This window comes from Boleophthalmus pectinirostris, unplaced genomic scaffold, assembly GCF_026225935.1.
Source record: "Boleophthalmus pectinirostris isolate CB_2022bp ecotype Guang Dong unplaced genomic scaffold, ASM2622593v1 HiC_scaffold_8, whole genome shotgun sequence".
Taxonomy (NCBI): Eukaryota; Metazoa; Chordata; class Actinopteri; order Gobiiformes; family Gobiidae; genus Boleophthalmus; species Boleophthalmus pectinirostris.
In genome coordinates this window covers 6340930-6358878 of record NW_026571515.1, presented here as the reverse complement: position 1 = coordinate 6358878, position 17949 = coordinate 6340930, and the positions used below count along the sequence as shown (strand labels likewise).

General features: G+C 38.8%; 1 protein-coding gene across 1 annotated transcript in view; it reads left to right on the top strand.

Moving 5' to 3' along the window:
* The window catches only part of LOC110164402 (solute carrier family 26 member 6), a 46189-nt gene extending 28793 nt beyond the window's left edge, over positions 1–17396 (top strand). Inside the window, exons 14-19 of the mRNA XM_055166203.1 lie at positions 3192–3284; positions 10631–10765; positions 11679–11822; positions 12367–12421; positions 15173–15309; positions 17274–17396. Of these exons, the coding sequence (XP_055022178.1) occupies positions 3192–3284; positions 10631–10765; positions 11679–11822; positions 12367–12421; positions 15173–15309; positions 17274–17306 (597 nt within the window). The 3' untranslated portion in view covers positions 17307–17396. The remainder of the gene's footprint in view (positions 1–3191; positions 3285–10630; positions 10766–11678; positions 11823–12366; positions 12422–15172; positions 15310–17273) is intronic.
* The last annotated feature ends 553 nt before the right edge of the window (positions 17397–17949 follow it).

Here is a 17949-nt window from a genome sequence, read left to right as displayed (position 1 = left end):
CCTAAGGACACAAAGATCGGTCTTTAACTTTGAAAGGTCCTGGTTCATCACAGCCTATACCTAAGACTCAAATGTTTTTTGGTTTTTTTTTAATTCTTAGAGCTGTGGGGAGATTAAGGTGATTTCTGAATGAAATACTGTGAATAGATGCATCAAGAATCTCAGACTTCTGGTCATCGTGCAATTCATACTGGGAAGGATTTTCCGAAAAAGTGAGCATCAAACCGACATGTTTGTTTTTACAGTGGGATGTGTCTATTGTCAAAGTCGATCTTTTCTAGTCTTTTGAACCATATCACTTTTGTTTCTGGTTTTGATATTGTCATATTTTAGTTTTGGGATTCGGACATCGTTAATTATGTGGTTGTTGGATCCTAACAGCGGAAAACGGCTCGAGAAATTGGTTTGCGAACTCCATAAATGCGAAAAGGGAATCAGATGTGTGTGACTGCAAACCTCTGTTTAAACTATTTCCCTTCAAATCAGAATTTAAAAATAGTGAAAGGCGAAGGTGATGGGCAGTATTGATCCACGGGAAGGACGATAAAGGTAATCTTTGACTGCCCAAATCAGGAGTGTCAAACTCATTTTGGTCCGGGGGCCGTATCCAACCGACTTTGATCCCAAAGGGGCCGGATCAGAAAACTGATGTCATATAAACCCCAAAAATAACAATAAGTTCAAATATTTGTGCAGAGAAACACAAATCTATTACAGAAATCTTTTTTAATTGATGAACTCTTTCTTTTACAAAATATTATAATATTATGAACAACCTGAAACTTTAAGAAAAATGCAATTTCAACACAAAGTTTTAACATGAACTTGGATGTAAACAGGAATAAGTACATTTTTTGTTGTAAAATCCTGCACTCGGCTCCACTTTTCTCATGTTGGACATTTTTCTGATGAGGGTGTCACGGTCAACAGTCAAAACGATCGTCCTTTAAGAGCGTTTGGAAAGAGACAAGTCTTCATTTGTGCTGCTCTGGTGGGAGGGGCCACGTACAGAGACGCTGGAGCCGCTGCTGTGATAAACACCACAGAAAATTAACAATATTTTAATAGAAAATGTAATGTAATGTATATTTTAGTAGAAAAACAGCCGAGGGCCAGATTAAAGGTCTTGGAGGGCCGGATCTGGCCCCTGGGCCTTATGTTTGACACCTGTGGCTTAAATCATCCCGAGTTTGCAGCGAACATTTTGTATGTGGAGCCATCAAAGCAAAACCCAGATCCCTCACTCAGTCTTGGTCACGAGTTTAAAAAGTCAACGTCAAAGTGAAAGGCACCAGCTGTTCACCAAGAAACACCTTCCACTGCAAAGAGACCAAGACGTGATGTTGCTGTGAAACTACAAGAACAAGAAAGTGCAGCTCAGTCTGTTTGTCTTCTGCACCTCTCGCTTAACAAACAGGATCCTGCTTTGTTGTCGCTCCACATACAAAATGTTCGCTGCAAACTCGGGATGATTTAGGCAGTGAAAGGTTTCCTTTTTCATCCTTCCTGTGGATCGATCCTGCCCATCGCCTTTGCCTTTTACTGTTTTTCAATTCCGTTGGGAAGAGAAACAGTTTGAACAGAGGTTTACAGTCACACACATCTGATTCACTTTTGTATTTATGGAGTTCGCAAACAAATTTATCGAGCCGTTTTCCGCTGTTGGGATCCAACAACCACATAATTAACGATGTCTGAATCCCAAAACTAAAATATGACAATATCAGAACCAGAAACTAAAGCAACATGGTTCAAAAGACTTGAAAAGATCGACTTTGTCAATAGATGCTTCCCACTGTAAAATCAAACATGGAGGTTTGATGCTCACTTTTTCAGAAAATCCTTCCCAGTATGAACTGCGCAATGACCGGAAGTCTGAGATTCTTGATGCGTGTACACCGTGCTGGGTAATAAAAATTTGATGAATTAAATGCCTATCACCACAGTAAATGTATCTGATGGCTAACTTTGTACACTAAGATAAATGCTGCCACTGTGTCCATGGGCAAGACACTTCACCCACCTCACCTCAGTGTCTGCGTACACTGGTGTGTGAAAGTGTTAGTGGTTTCTTGATGTGAAGCGCTTTGAGTGCCTTAAAGGTGGAAAAGCGCTGTATAAAAATGTGACCATTTACCCTAACGGTTTATGTTTCATCCTCGTGGCTCTTATGTTTACTGTTTCTTGCAGGTGCTAAAATGAGTATCCGTCTTGCATTTTTGTTTGTTACACTGGAAAAACTGAAATCTAGCCAAGTTAAGATCCCTTGAATTAACAAAGTTTGAGTAAATTTCACTTGATAAGTAAAATTATCTGCCAGTGGATCAAGACTTTTTGTACTTAAAGGTTGTATGGAGGATTTTTTTTTTGTTTCAAACTGTCAGTCAAAGATTAAAATACCATTATAGAGACGCAGCAGCTTTGTAATTATGATGACCAAAAAAAAAATAATGAAAATCTATCAACTGTGGACGTAGTGAGGCCAGATAAACATCAGCCAATAGAAAACGAGGCTCCCTCATTTTCTATTGGCTGTTAGGTTGTCAATCAAACTCCCTAGTATAACTGACTCGTCGGAGCGCGGGGATTACGTGGTTTACGCAGCGGTTCTTAGAGGCTTTTTCGAACTGTCGCTTCCTCGCATTTCGCACAAAGTTTGTCGCGACGGCGAACGAGAATCCACGACCGGTTCGCCGCAAAAAAAAGTCCGTTTTTGAGGTCGCTGAAAGAAGAAAAGAAGAGGAAAAGGAGCAAAGCCAAACTGAGGTGATTCTTGGAGATCTCGTCCAGCGATGGCGCGACCGAAGCAGACGAAGGGTCTAAAAACTGACGCGTCGGTCGCTGAATTACTTCTAGACAGGAAACTTCAACAGTAATTCTGAACGCGCACAAGGACTGTCGCTGTATTTCTCTTCCCTTAAAAAAATCCTCTATACAACCTTTAAAATACAAAAATTTATCTTGCTGCACGTAAGATAAGAAAAACAACAACTTTTTGCACTTAAAATAAACAAAATCGAATGTTGCTTGAATTAAGAAAAACACTCTTCAAGTTGAATCGACTCAAATAAAGCAAAATGTTCTTAATTTAAGTCATTTTAACTTATCTAGATATTGATTTTTGCAGTGTAAGGGAGGAAAAAGGTTGTAGATCCTTGAGTTATAGACAGTTATTCTTTGGTTATTTTCAGGTGAAGGCGGTGCCAGACGTGGTGGTTTTCCGTTCCTCTGCCACTCTGTACTTTGCCAACGCAGAGATGTACCAGGAAGCTCTGGGACGCAAGGTAAAGTCTCCCTCGAACTTTATCACAGTGAGAAACTACAGTACATTACATTACTTACAACAGTGTGTGATAACCAGTGGTATGATCAGAAGTAGTCACAGTAATGTAGTGAACCCCAAACCTATGAAAGGTGAGGTTCTGGTGGAGTGTCTGTTACCTGCTTGTTTCCATGGAGATGCTCCTGCTTTGCTTGTAATTGTTCCACAGTATACCTTTACTTCAACTTTACTATTCTGCATTTATTCAATTTCTGTGTACACATGTTTCTATTGCTCTAAAATATCTTGCAAACGCGTGTGTTCTTTACTGTGAATGGGGGTCAGCCTCTCCATAGAGCTGACCTGTAACGTGGCCTGATGGCGTCGCCTACTTGTTTCCATGGCGACGGTCCACATCATCTTAAACATTTCTTTTTTGCATTCATCTAGTTTCACAAAATGTTGCTCTGTCGTTGAAAAACCTTCGTCCTGTCAGATCTTTTCCGTAGATTTGACTTGTGACTCGTGATGTTGTCGCCCGCTTGTTTCCGTGGAGATTGTTGAAATTTTGGGTTTGACTTTAAAACTTTACAAGCAAAGAAATCCTCCATGCAGACAAGCAGGTGCTGAACTCCAGAAAAGTTACACAGAGCCCCCTTAAAGGACCCATTTTCAGTCCCGGAATTGTTAATCTCTTCTAAACAAAAGGTGAAAAGTTGCTGTTAACTTGAAAACTACACCACGACATGACATCACAAGGTGGAACAGAGCATTTTGAGGTTTGGAGATGTAAACAGACTAATAATAAAGATACTCAAACATGTGTGAATGAAACAAAACACAACTCCAGGTCTGTTTTTCAGGAAGTAGCAACATTCTAACATGAGGTTGGGACTTGCATGTCATGACTTGGACTCGAGTCATGACTTTTTTTTAGGACTTGAGACTTGACTTGTTAAAATAGACGAAGACATGGGATTCGATTTGGGCTACGTTTATATGTTGACGGTCTGAACAGAAGACGCAAAAGTGGCGTCGCGTCTTCACTTTTTATTTTGCATTTAGACGAGCAGTTTTCGGGAGGAAATCTGCGTGGATACGGTGACGCAAAAGTGTGTGGAATTCGATTGGGCGGCTTGGCGGTGACGCTCGGTGGTGATGTATGTGACGTAAACGTGTACGTGACGTGAACAGATCTGACCAGAGTTTTGCGTCTTGGGCAGTGTAGACGGAAACGCTACGGCGGAGCGTATTCAACTTTTCCACTCTGGAGATGGTTTCAGATTTTTGCGTTTTTAAGCCCCAAAAACACCATCACCGTCTAAACGAAAGGCACTTCCGATAAAATATTTTGTTGTTTTTACCCGCAAGCGTTGTCGTGTAAACAGGCCCTTAGACTTGAAGCTCACTGACTTGGAACTTGAGCCCTGTGACTATAGAAGGCTTACAATTCTGACCATAATGATTCGCACTAAGATCTTGACATTTAAAGACATTTCAAAAGGAAACATTTGCATTTCTACATCTCTTTTATAAATACTCTTATATAAATATACCATGACTTCTTAAAGTAGTTTATCTTAAAATTCATATAAATGGCAAAAATCAAAGCTATACTTGGTACTTAGGTTTAAAGACTTGAAATGACTTGAAGCTCAAAGCAGACGATTTGGACTTGACTTGGAATTATGGGCCAGTGACTCAAGACTTGACTTGGACTTGCCTGTATTTGACTTGACTCAGACTTGAGGTCAAAGGCTTAAGACTTAGGGCCTGTTTACACGAGAACACTTGCGGGCAAAAACGACAAAATATTTTATCGGAAGTGCCTTTTATGTAGACGGTAACAGCGTTTTTGGGGTTTAAAAATGCAAAAATCTGAAACTGCCGTAGTGTTTCTGTCTACACTGCCCAAGACGCAAAACTCTGGTCACATCTGCTCACGTCGCATACGAGTTTACATCACGTACATCACCACCGAGCGTCACCACCGAGCCGCCTGGCATGTATGTCCAATCGAATTCCACACATTTTTGCGTCACCGTATGCGCGCAGATTTCCTCCCGAAAACACTCGTATAAACACGGAATAAAAAGTGAAGACGCGACACCACTTTTGCGTCTTCTGTTCAGACCATCGTCATATAAACATAGCCCTACTTGAGACTTTTTGAAATATGAAATGTTAACTCTTTCCACTCACCTTATGGTTTGGTTTTATAGTTTTTTAACATTCAAAATCCTGTCAGTGCATTTATTGTCGTCTCTTTTAAACAAAAGGTGCAGACGTTCAGAAATAATCATAATAGTCTAATGAAAACTTAACAGAACACTGTAGTTGTGTGAAAAAGATACTAAAATTCCATGACTTTCCCAAAACTTTCATTGAATTTACAAAATTCCATAACTTTCCCAGGTCTGGAAACTTACATTCTCAATTTCCATGACTTTTCCAGGATTTCCATGGCTGTGGGAACCCTGTAGAGAGAAATGTTATACTACATACAGGCAAATCATAACATGAATGGAGATAAGCAAGTGACAGAAGTGGTGCACCTTTAATTAATCCAGAGTAACCGCGGGGTCGTAAAAGTCTTAAAAAGATCTTAAATTTCGTGTTCCTAAATTAAGGTCTTAAAAAGTCTTAAATTATGTTGTCCAAGTCTTACTTTTTTTTTTTTTACAAAGGTCTTAAGTTTCTTTTTTTTTCTATACTCAATGAGGCTGCAGAGCAATGTTAAATAGAGGGAGGGAAAAAAACAACAATGTGAAATCACCAGTATTGGGAAGGTGACTTTTAAAATGTAATCCCCTACAGATTACAGATTACATACACCAAAATGTAGTTTGTAACGTAATCCATTAAATTACTTAAAATTACTTTGGATTACTTGATTTTCTGTAGAGAAGCAAAGACTCGGAAATCTTCACATAAGATGTTTTATCTGCTAAAAGAAAATAAAAAGCCCAGACTTTACTTAACCGTATTAAAAATATTATTGATAGAATGGTTTCATCCTGTTAAATCCTGTTTTAGTACTGGTTTAGATCTAGTTTAGACCTGGTTTAGATCTGGTTTAGATCTAGTTTAGACCTGGTTTTAGCCCTGGTTTTAGTCTTGGTTTAGACCTGGTTTAGACCTGGTTTAGTCCTGGTTTAGATTTAGTTTAGACCTGGTTTAGATTTAGTTTAGACCTGGTTTTATCCCTGCTTTAGTCCTGGTTTAGTCCTGGTTTAGACCTGGTTTAGACCTGGTTCAGATCTAGGTTAGACCTGGTTTTAGTCCTGGTTTAGACCTGGTTTAGTCCTGGTTTAGTCCTGGTTTTAGACCTGGTTTAGTCCTGGTTTAGTCCTGGTTTTAGACCTGGTTTAGATCTAGTTTAGACCTGGTTTTATCCCTGCTTTAGTCCTGGTTTAGTCCTGGTTTAGACCTGGTTTAGACCTGGTTCAGATCTAGGTTAGACCTGGTTTTAGTCCTGGTTTAGACCTGGGTTCAGTTCTGGTTCAATCTTGGTTTTAGTAGAATTTAAAGTGGGATTTAGCCCAAAATGTGAAAACAGGAAAATACCTCCGTGTAATCCATTTATTTCAACAAAGTAACTGTAATCCAATCTGTAACTGAATACAGTTACTCATAATTTGTACTCTGATTACGTAACTCCTGTACATGTAATCTGTTACTCCCCGACACTGGAAATCACATAACATAAATAAACGTCTAATTTGGAGGATGCACAAACAATACTTTGGTTTCTGGCGCCGGCGGCAACGAGTAAACGATCAGTCGAGTGGAGGAAGACGTTGGATGGATCATGGGGAAGTGTGAGTTTAATCCACAGTGGCTCTTAGATTTGAGATATAGTAGTTGGTTGGTCATGATTAGAATTAGATCTGGTGTTTTTGTGTAATATAGGACCTTTAAATATATCATGTTTTTAGGAAGGGTTCTGGGGTAAAGATCAGTCGACTAGAACCATTAAAACAATTCAATCTGAGTTCGTTTTTGCTTCTTGTAGCTCACTTTTTCCGCTATTCCATTCCAATCGATTGTGCTCCGACTTCCTGTCACTTCGTCTGTAATTATCTTCCTCTTTCACACGCTGACACACTTTGTTCTTCTGTCACTTCTCCGCGCCAGACTCCTCCCACTTTTTTCGTTTCCGAGGACGACGCCACAAAAAGGTGAACCGCGGCCAATCAGAGCGGAGACACGGGCGATAATTATACGTGCGGTGTCGTCGAATGAAAGCTGATTTTTTTGTTGTTTTTTTTTATTTTTACTCTCGGAAGCGAAAAGGGTTTCAGTGTTCATTTAGTTTTTGACTGACAGTTCTATTTGCCAGATTCGGCACGGTGCAATTTTTGAATCAGTACAAAACCCCATTAGTGAAGTTTTTTGAAGGACTGTCACTGGGGTCTCTGTTGGTTTTTTGTTTTTTTTTGTTTTTTTTTTACTACTACAATGACAAAGTGTAATTTCTGAATCAAACGCGGTGAAGGATTCGCCGCCTGCTCGTCTCCGTGGAGCTGGAAGGTTACGGGAATGTTCCACAATGTCAGAGTAAATGTTACAGTTACAGGTCAGATCTGTGGAGAGGTGCTTCTAAGTGATAGATAGATAGATAGATAGATAGATAGATAGATAGATAGATAGATAGATAGATAGATAGATAGATAGATAGATAGATAGATAGATAGATAGATAGATAGATGATAGATGAATAGATGGATAGATGGATGGATGGATGGATAGATGGACGGATGGATAGATGGATGATAGATGAATAGATGGATAGATGGATGGATAGATGGATGATAGATGAATAGATGGATGGACAGATGGATTGATAGATGGATGGATAGATGGATAGATGGATGGATGGATAGATGGATGATAGATGGATAGATGGATGGATGATGGATGGATGGATGATGGATGGATGGATAGATGGATAGATAGATGGATGGATGGATGATAGATGGATATGATGATAGATGGATGATGGATGGATGGATAGATGGATGATAGATGAATAGATGGATAGATGGATGGATAGATGGATAGATGGATAGATAGATGGATGGATGGATAGATGGATAGATAGATGGATGGATGATAGATAGATGGATGATAGATGAATAGATGGATGGATAGATGGATAGATGGATGGATGGATGGATGGATGGATGGATAGATGGATGGGTAGATGGAAGAATAGATGGATGAATAGATGGATGGATGGATAGATGGATAGATGGATGGATGGATGGATAGATAGATGGATAGATGGATGATAGATGAATAGATGGATGGATGGATGGATGGATGGATAGATGGATAGATAGATAGATAGATAGATAGATAGATAGATAGATAGATAGATAGATAGATAGATAGATAGATAGATAGATAGATAGATAGATAGATAGATAGATAGATAGATAGATAGATATGATAGATGGATGATAGATGGATGGATGGATGATAGATGGATAGATAGATAGATAGATAGATAGATAGATAGATAGATAGATAGATAGATAGATAGATAGATAGATAGATAGATAGATAGATAGATAGATGGATGGATGGATGATAGATTGATAGATGGATATGGATGGATGGATGATAGATAGATAGATAGATAGATAGATAGATAGATAGATAGATAGATAGATAGATAGATAGATAGATAGATAGATAGATAGATAGATAGATAGATAGATAGATAGATAGATAGATAGATAGATAGATAGATAGATAGATAGATAGATAGATAGATAGATAGATAGATGATAGATAGATGGATGATAGATGGATAGATGGATGATAGATGGATAGATAGATAGATAGATGGATGGATGGATAGATGGATGATAGATGAATAGATGGATGATAGATGAATAGATGGATGGATAGATGGATGGATGGATGGATAGATAGATGGATGGATGAATAGATGGATGATAGATGATAGATCTGTTTTGTTGTTTTTTTTACTACTACAATGACAAAGTGTAGTTTCTGAATCAAACGCGGTGAAGGATTCGCCGCCTGCTCGTCTCCGTGGAGCTGGAAGGTTACGGGAATGTTCCACAATGTCAGAGTAAATGTTACAGTTACAGGTCAGATCTGTGGAGAGGTGTTTCTCAGTGTATTTTTCAACAATATAAACAAATACAGTTGAATAAGTGATAGATAGATAGATAGATAGATAGATAGATAGATAGATAGATAGATAGATAGATAGATAGATAGATAGATAGATAGATGATAGATGAATAGATGGATGGATTGATGGATCGATCAATCATACTTTTCGGGAATGTTTTCCTCCCGAAAACACTCCTATAAACACAGAATAAAAAGTGAAGACGCGACACCACTTTTGCGTCTTCTGTTCAGACCATCGTCATATAAACATAGCCCTACTTGAGACTTTTTGAAATATGAAATGTTAACTCTTTCCACTCACCTTATGGTTTGGTTTTATAGTTTTTTAACATTCAAAATCCTGTCAGTGCATTTATTGTCGTCTCTTTTAAACAAAAGGTGCAGACGTTCAGAAATAATCATAATAGTCTAATGAAAACTTAACAGAACACTGTAGTTGTGTGAAAAAGATACTAAAATTCCATGACATTTCCAAAACTTTCATTGGATTTACAAATTTCCAGAACTTTCCCAGGTCTGGAAACTTACATTCTCAATTTCCATGACTTTTCCAGGATTTCCATGGCCGTGGGAACCCTGTAGAGAGAAATCATACATACAAGCAAATCATAACATGAATGGAAACAAGCGACAGAAGTGGTCTTAAAAAGATCTTAAATTTCATGTTCCCAAATTAAGGCCTTAAAAAGTCTTAAATTATGTTGTCCAAGTCTTACTTTTTTTTTTACAAAGGTCTTAAATTTCTTTTTTTTTCTATACTCAATGAGGCTGCAGTAAAATGTTAAATAGAGGGAGGGAAAAAAAACAACAAGGTGAAATCACATAACATAAATAAACGTCTAATTTGGAGGATGCACAAACAATACTTTGGTTTCTGGCGCCGGCAGCAATGAGTAAACAAGTAGAGTGGAGGAAGACGTTGGATGGATCATGGGGAAGTGTGAGTTTAATCCACAGTGGCTCTTAGATTCTAGACATAGTAGTTGGTTGGTCATGATTAGAATTAGATCTGGTGTTTTTCACTCACATAATGGCTGCGATGTTGGTCTTAATTTTCATTTAAGTTGTCTTAAAAAGGTCTTTAAAATGTCTTGAATTTGGGGTAATCAAACCTGGGGATACTTTGTAATATATATTTAAATATTTATTGTCTTGTCTTTTTATGAATGTATTTTTTTATTAATTTTTTTCCAGACCGGGATTGACATCACCAAGATCTTGTCGGTCAAAAGGAAACTCGAGGCCAAGCGACAGAGGGTGGAGAAAAAACAGCTGAAGAAAGCCCAGAAAGAGGCCAAGAAGCTGGCCAAGGAGAACGGAGATGTGCAGGTCAGAAGGTGTTTAAGAAAAAAAGAAAAACATTTGAATTGACGTGAAAGGTGTGGAGGCAACTTCCTACGAGATATGTTTCTCTGTCATAGTTCAAAAGTGAGTTCAGAACTTTTGACACCTTTTGAACACCATAGAATTGTCTGTTATTATATTACCATTAAAGGACACAAATGTTGTTTTATAGTTATTGACCTTTAAACAGGCTCTTGAGCATCTTTGCTTAGGTATTTTATGTTTTAGAATTTAAAATAATCCGTATAGAAAACATATCTGTTGTGTTTTCAATATTGAGATTTGATGTGGGACTGAACCATGAAAAAAACTAAAGCAAAGCTATTTAAGCAACTCAACCCACATAACTAACTGAAGCAGGTAGATTAATGATCGCAATTTAACAACAACAATGCAGGATCTTTACCTATGACGTCACAATTCAGGAAGCTTTTTTTTTTTTTTTGACTCAGAGCAAGACAAACTTGTAAACAGGATTAATGAAAAAAGGGTGAATGAATCCAAAAAAAACCTCAGCTATGTTTTTGATGAAAGAACAACATTATTACAAGGTCAAAAGCTCAAAAAACAAAACAAAAAAAAATCGATTTAGTATCATTTAAGTCCTTACTGTCCTACTTTCAAATAATGTATTCTAGATGTACAGGGAAAATCTTAAAAAATCTTAAAAATATTATGAAAATCGAGTTCTTAATATTAGGCTGATCTATGTTAGAATGTTGTTTCCTCATCAAAAACATCACAAGTGGAACAGAGTATTTTGGGCTTTGGAGATGTAGACAGACTAATACTAAAGGAGAGTCCAACATGACTAAAAGCTCACAAGAGTAATGTTTGTGTATTATAGGACCTTTCATTTATCTTGATGCCTTTTGTTGGCGTTCTTTCCTCTCTCCAGGTGGACGGGGAGCACACGGAGATGAAGGGGGTGGCGGTGATCGACGTAGAACCGGACAGAGACCCGTCTTTACCCAGGTCCATCGTCCTGGATATGGGTCCCGTGAACTTCCTGGATATGGTCGCAGTCAAGACCCTCAAAAATGTACTTTACTTACTTTCTGTTATCCCCTTTGCAGCTGTTTTATATTTAGTGCTGTCATGCGATTAAAAAAATTGAGAGATTAATTAATTATGATCTGTAATTAATTAATCTAATTAATCTCTTTTTAATCTCACCTAAAATTGTTGAGAAAAGCTTCAATTTGAGGTATTTTCATTTAAATTCATTATTACATTATTGTGGCAGATCTAAAGTCATTTATTGTTTAACAAATCTCTCCAAACTGGCTGTTGAGCCCAAGTCTCCATGAATAAGAAACTGTTTGCTGTAAAGTGTGTGTTATTGTCCCAACAACACATAAAAACAGATTTTATAATAAATCAACTCGCATACAGAAACAGTAAAGTTACAGATTAAAAATGAGATTAACACAATTAAAAAACATAACGCGCTAAATATGACTGTAATTAATTAATCGCAATTAACGCGATAATGTGACACCCCTAATTATATTCACAACTTGGATTTGAAACGTCTTATGCCATCTGATCTTTAAGTGAGTATTGACCTTATTATATTGTTTCAGATCAAAAAGGACTACGGGGAAATCGGGATTGACGTGGTGCTGACCAACTGCCAACGTGAGTTATTTTGAGGATCCTTCATCTAATTTACATTAAAGGTCCTATATTATGCACAACGGACTTGAGCTTTAAGAAATGTTATAGTGTTTCGTTCTCAAACATAGACCTGGAGTTGTGTTTTGTTTCATTCACACACGTTTGAGTAATCCTAGTGGTAGTTTTCAAGTTAACATCTCCTTTTGCCATTTGTTCAGTGAAAAATTGGCAATTCCAGGGCTGAAATGTTCCAAATGATTCTAATGAAGGTGTAAGGAATTTAAAAACACAATGGAGCATGTTACAACCCAGTGCTAGGGACAAAGGAAAGTAACACAAACCAGATATGATGTAAAGTAAACGTTTTTTATAAAGTGATGTGGGTAAGTACAATTAACAAAATAAAACGTTGTACATTTGAAAAAAAAAATCTGAATTCCCCAAAGTTAACTAAACCACTCCTAAACTAAGGTAGCTAACGGCAACAAAAAAAAACAACTGCCCAAGGGCCGAGCCAAACTGGCAAAACTAAAATGATAGTAAAATAAACACACTTTACGATATCACAGAGAGACCACTAACTAACATGTATCGATGTGAGGGGCGAACTGAAACTTTTATTGGTCGAGATGATTGAAGTGTAGGGAAGGGATTGGAGGAACGGGACGTCAATCCTCCAACCACAGCACAATGGACGTCGGAGCCAGTCCACAGCATCGGAACCACGGTCCACCAGTCAGACGGCAGGCAGCACACAGGACATGCAAATACGGAAGATACACAAGGTAATACAAACGGGGAGCGCCAGGCGATGCGGAGCCGGAGACAGGCCGCGAGCCGTAACAGAGCACTTCCTGTATTACCACATGACATCACAAGGTGGAGTGTTTTCAGATTAAGAGAAGAACTCGTCTTAAATATGCAGAGTTTGCTTGACGTGTGAATGAATCAAAACACAACTTCAGGTCTGCGCGGGACAGAATTTTCAGTCCCAGTCCCGATATTTTGTCTCATTCCCGCCCTCAAATCCCGCAAGATGGGAACGTTCTTTCTTTCTTAATGCTGGACATAAACTGTGGATTATTTTCAATCGTTGCACTCAGCCCCAGCTCAAAATCGCAGGGTTTAAAAGTTCACAGCTCACGCTTCATGTTCTCACACGATACGAACGACTTCGACAGTGTGAAACCCTCACGAGAGGCGACTGGGTTTCAAACAGGTTTGATATTCTTGCAACCAACAACTGCCGATCAGGAGCTGGTCGTGAGGTGTTGCTCCAGGCGGTGCTCCATGTTTACTACACGAAGCACAACACACGATTAAGACAAAAGTCCCAAAAACAGTTACATGAGTAAAAAATTGTCTCAAAAATCGCAGTGTACGCCCGGTTTAAGATCTATCAAACACGAAGAAGAGGAAAGGAATTGTCTAAAAGTTGTGCGAGATTAAACCACATCCGCAAGTTTATGCTGCTTAAAATGTTTTTATTAATGCCAAATAAAATATCCAGCACAAATGATGTATGATACGCAGTGTTGGGAGTGTTACTTTTAAAATGTATTCCCCTACAGATTACAGATTACATACCCCAAAATGTAGTTTGTAACGTAATCCATTAAATTACTTAAAGTGAGTAACGTAATCTGAATACTTTGGATTACTTGATTTACTGTAGAGAAGCAAAGATGAGGAAATCTTCACATAAGATGTTTTGTCTGTTAAAAGAAAATAAAAAGCCCAGACTTTACTGAACCAAATTAAAAATATTATTGATAGAAGAGGAGGAGACACGGTCCACGCAGCATGATTTAGTCCTGTTAAATCCTGTTTTAGACCTGGCTTTAAACCTGGTTTAGACCTGGTTTTAGTCCTAGTTTAGACCTGGTTTAGACCTGGTTTAGACCTTTTAGACCTGGTTTAGACCTGGTTTAGACCTCATTTAGACCTGGTTTTAGTCCTTTTTAGACATGGTTTAGTCCTAGTTTAGACCTGGTTTGGACCTGGTTTAGCACTGGTTTGGACCTGGGTTTGGACTTGGGTTTAGACCTGGTTTAGACCTGGTTTTAGTCCTTTTTAGACATGGTTTAGTCCTGGTTTAGTCCTGGTTTAGACCTGGTTTAGTGTCTGCCAATGAGTGGAATTACCAAAAAAAAACAAAAAAAAAAAGGGAATAGCCCAAAATGTGAAAACTGTAAAATACTGCCGTGTAATCCATTTATTTCAACAAAGTAACTGTAATCCAATTACCACTCACTGAAACAGTAACTGTAACCGTAATACAGTTACTCATAATTTGTACTCTGATTACGTAACTCCGGTACATGTAATCTGTTACTCCCCAACACTGATGATAGGCATATATTGACACTCATATTTAGTTTGCGGTACTGCAGTTTATCATCCCAACCGCTCACTCCCGCAATGAGTTTTCAAACTGTGTCCCGCGCTGCACTGTTCTAACCCCATGTCTCTTTGTGACGAGGAAACAACATTATAACACAGATCAGAAATAGCATTAATAACTGATTATGGTCAATTATTTATACACATGCAGCACATTTACAGCCAAAATGCTTCACAGTACCGGACAATAGTGGATACTTTGCAGTAACACCGTACTGGGGGTGTTCTACATGTACATCTATGGCGGAATATCCATCAGTTACCATGGTGACACATGAGCAAACACTGCCAAAAAGTGTTAAGATTGTCAATAGAAAACTGTCTCGCTGACAAACTGAGAAAAACATTATTCGGTTGTTTTGTTTTCAGCCGGAGTGGTGCATAACTTGGAGACCGGCGGCTTCTTCAACGAGAATGTGACAAAGTGCTGCGTGTTTTCTTCCGTTCACGACGCTGTTCTGCACTGCCAGTGTTCGTGTGAGAGAGAGCGCCACCATCAGGACATGGTAAGTATATGTTTTATAAATTAGACTTAAAGGTTGTATAGAGGATTTTCCAAGGAACGAGAAATCCAGCGACTGTTTGTCCTTTTTCAAATGTTGCGCATGCGTGAAACCCCCCCCCCTCCCCTACAGCTCCTACGTAGAAACGCCTCCTCCCTCCTCCTCCTTACGCCAGAAACAGGTTTGTTTACAGCCGGTGCTGCACATGACTTGTAAACAACTACAGTGTTGGTTAGGCAAGACGGAGAAGTGAGGAGCGGGGGGAGCGGGTGCGGGACATTTCGTTCGCGGACGAGAAGTGAGGAGCAGGGAAAGAGCGGAGCAGGGAGAGGAGAGAGGAGAGGGGAGCGGTGCGCGGAGATTCCGTGCCCGGAGAAGTGAGGAGCAGGGGAAGAGCGGATCGGGCAGCGGGGACAGGAGCAGGAAAGGGGTGCAGAGAAGGTTGCGCGGAGATTCAGTGCGAATGAACTAGCTACAACACGCAGCAGCAAGCGGACTCTTTCTTTGCCTTGAAAATTACGTTTTCAGACATAGGATATCGCTTTCGTGTCCTGAAAAACGTTTGTCTAGCTCTTGGAAATAAAGTACGTTTTCATAATAAGCAGAAGTTTCCTGTCCAGGAGTAATTTGTGGACCAGTGCGTCAGTCTTTAGACCCTGCGTCTGCTTCAGTTGCGCCATCGCTGGAATGAATCTTCAAGAATCACCTTAGTTTGGCTTCGCTGCTTTTCCCCTTGTCTTCTTCTTTCAGTGACCTCAAAAACGGGACTTTCTTTTGCGGCGAACTGCTCCTGGATTCTTGTCGCCATTGCAACAAACTTTGTGCGAACTGCGAGGAAGATATAGGTCAAAAAAAGCCGCTAAGAACTGTTGCGTTGGTGGAGTAAACAGCGTCTGTGCGTCTTGCGTCTGTGGACTGCGTGACAGTCGTACGTAAACCACGTACCGGCGGCGCAGGCAAGTCAGTTACACTAGAAACGTAGGGAGTTTGATTGACAGCCTGTCAGCTAACAGATAACGAGGCAGTGTCGTTATCTATTGGCAAATGTTTAGCCCCACCACGTCCAGAGTTGATGAATTTTTATTCTCTTTTTTTTGGTCATCATAATTACAAGGCTACTGCACCTCTATAATGCTATCATTGACAACTTGAAACAAAAAAAAATCCTCCATACAACCTTTAAGACTTAGACAAACTTTATTGATCCACAAGGGAAATTATTTGGACACAGTAGCTCACACATCACAATATATTATAATAACAAAGAGTAAAAATATAAATGGTAATAATAAATTCTAAACAAGTAGCAAAAATAGAAAATAAATACAATATAGAAATAGAAATATAGTCGTATAAATCACACTTAAATCAAAAGGTTGCGAGGAAAAACAGTGCAAAGATGATATAATGATTGACAGAACATGGGGTTATCTAAATATGATTGATGATTTTCTGCTCGTTTCCATGGTGATATTGTTCCTTAGGCTATAATCTCCGTTGATAATGTTCTGAAGTATGATTTTAACTTTCTATTTCCATGAAATAATGCATCCAGAAACGTCCGGTTCTTTTGAGTAGCCGTAAAATCTTCTGCAATTGAAAGCAGATCTTAAAGGTGCATTGTGTAACTTTTTTCACCTGCTTGTCTCTATGGATATGTCATTGTTTTACCTAGAATGTTCCACAGTGTGACATTAAACAGCTCTACTTTACATTTATTCAATTATAAGTGGTTTTATAGCTCAAAATACCTAGAAAAACTGACATATCTCACATGAAACTTGGTCCGGTTTGGTCTCCATGGCGATAGAAAGGTTTAATGCCGTACTGTGAAACATTCCAGACAAAGAAATAACATCCCCATGGTGAAAAACATTTGACGGACCCTCCACCAGAAAAGTTACATCCGTCTTTTAGCGTCACGTTGATGATTCTTCTTCTGACTTTTTTTGTGTCTTTTTTTTCAGGACGTGACGGACCTGCCTTCCACAAACTTCTGAACCTGGAACACTTGTTAGTTTATTTAAATGGTTCCACATTTTTGTCTACATTTAATATGCCCGTTTACCCACCCCACGCTATACCGCCCCCTAGTGGAAATGCACGTGTTATTACAGCAAGAAACTGCCACATACAAGTCGAAGAAGTGAGTGGATCATTTCAAAAATACGTCTTAGTGTCAGTGTTTGGAAATCTATCTTGTTATGTGACTAATATTTTTTGATTTTCTATGTAATAAACACTTTTCTCAGTGTTAAGTAGCTCTCATGGCATCATTTGTTTGAAAAAAATTAATCTAAATCCTAGTGTATATGCAGATTCATTACGTTCCTGAAAATAGATACTAACTCCAGCCACAAGGGGTCACCGTTAAGTCATATTCAGGACTTTAAAGGTTCATTTTACACTATTTTCTGATCTGTGTTATAATGTTTCCTCATCACAAACAAACCTGGAGCTGTGTTTTGTTTCATTCGCACGTGTTTAACGCACAAATCCTGCATATTCAGACTCAGTTCTTCTCTCAAACTGAAAATACTCTGTTCAGCTTGGTGATCATTTCTAGTTCTGACATCACAAGGTGCACCAGAGCATTTTGAGCTTGACAGACTAATAATAAAGTGTTACTCAAACATGTGTGAA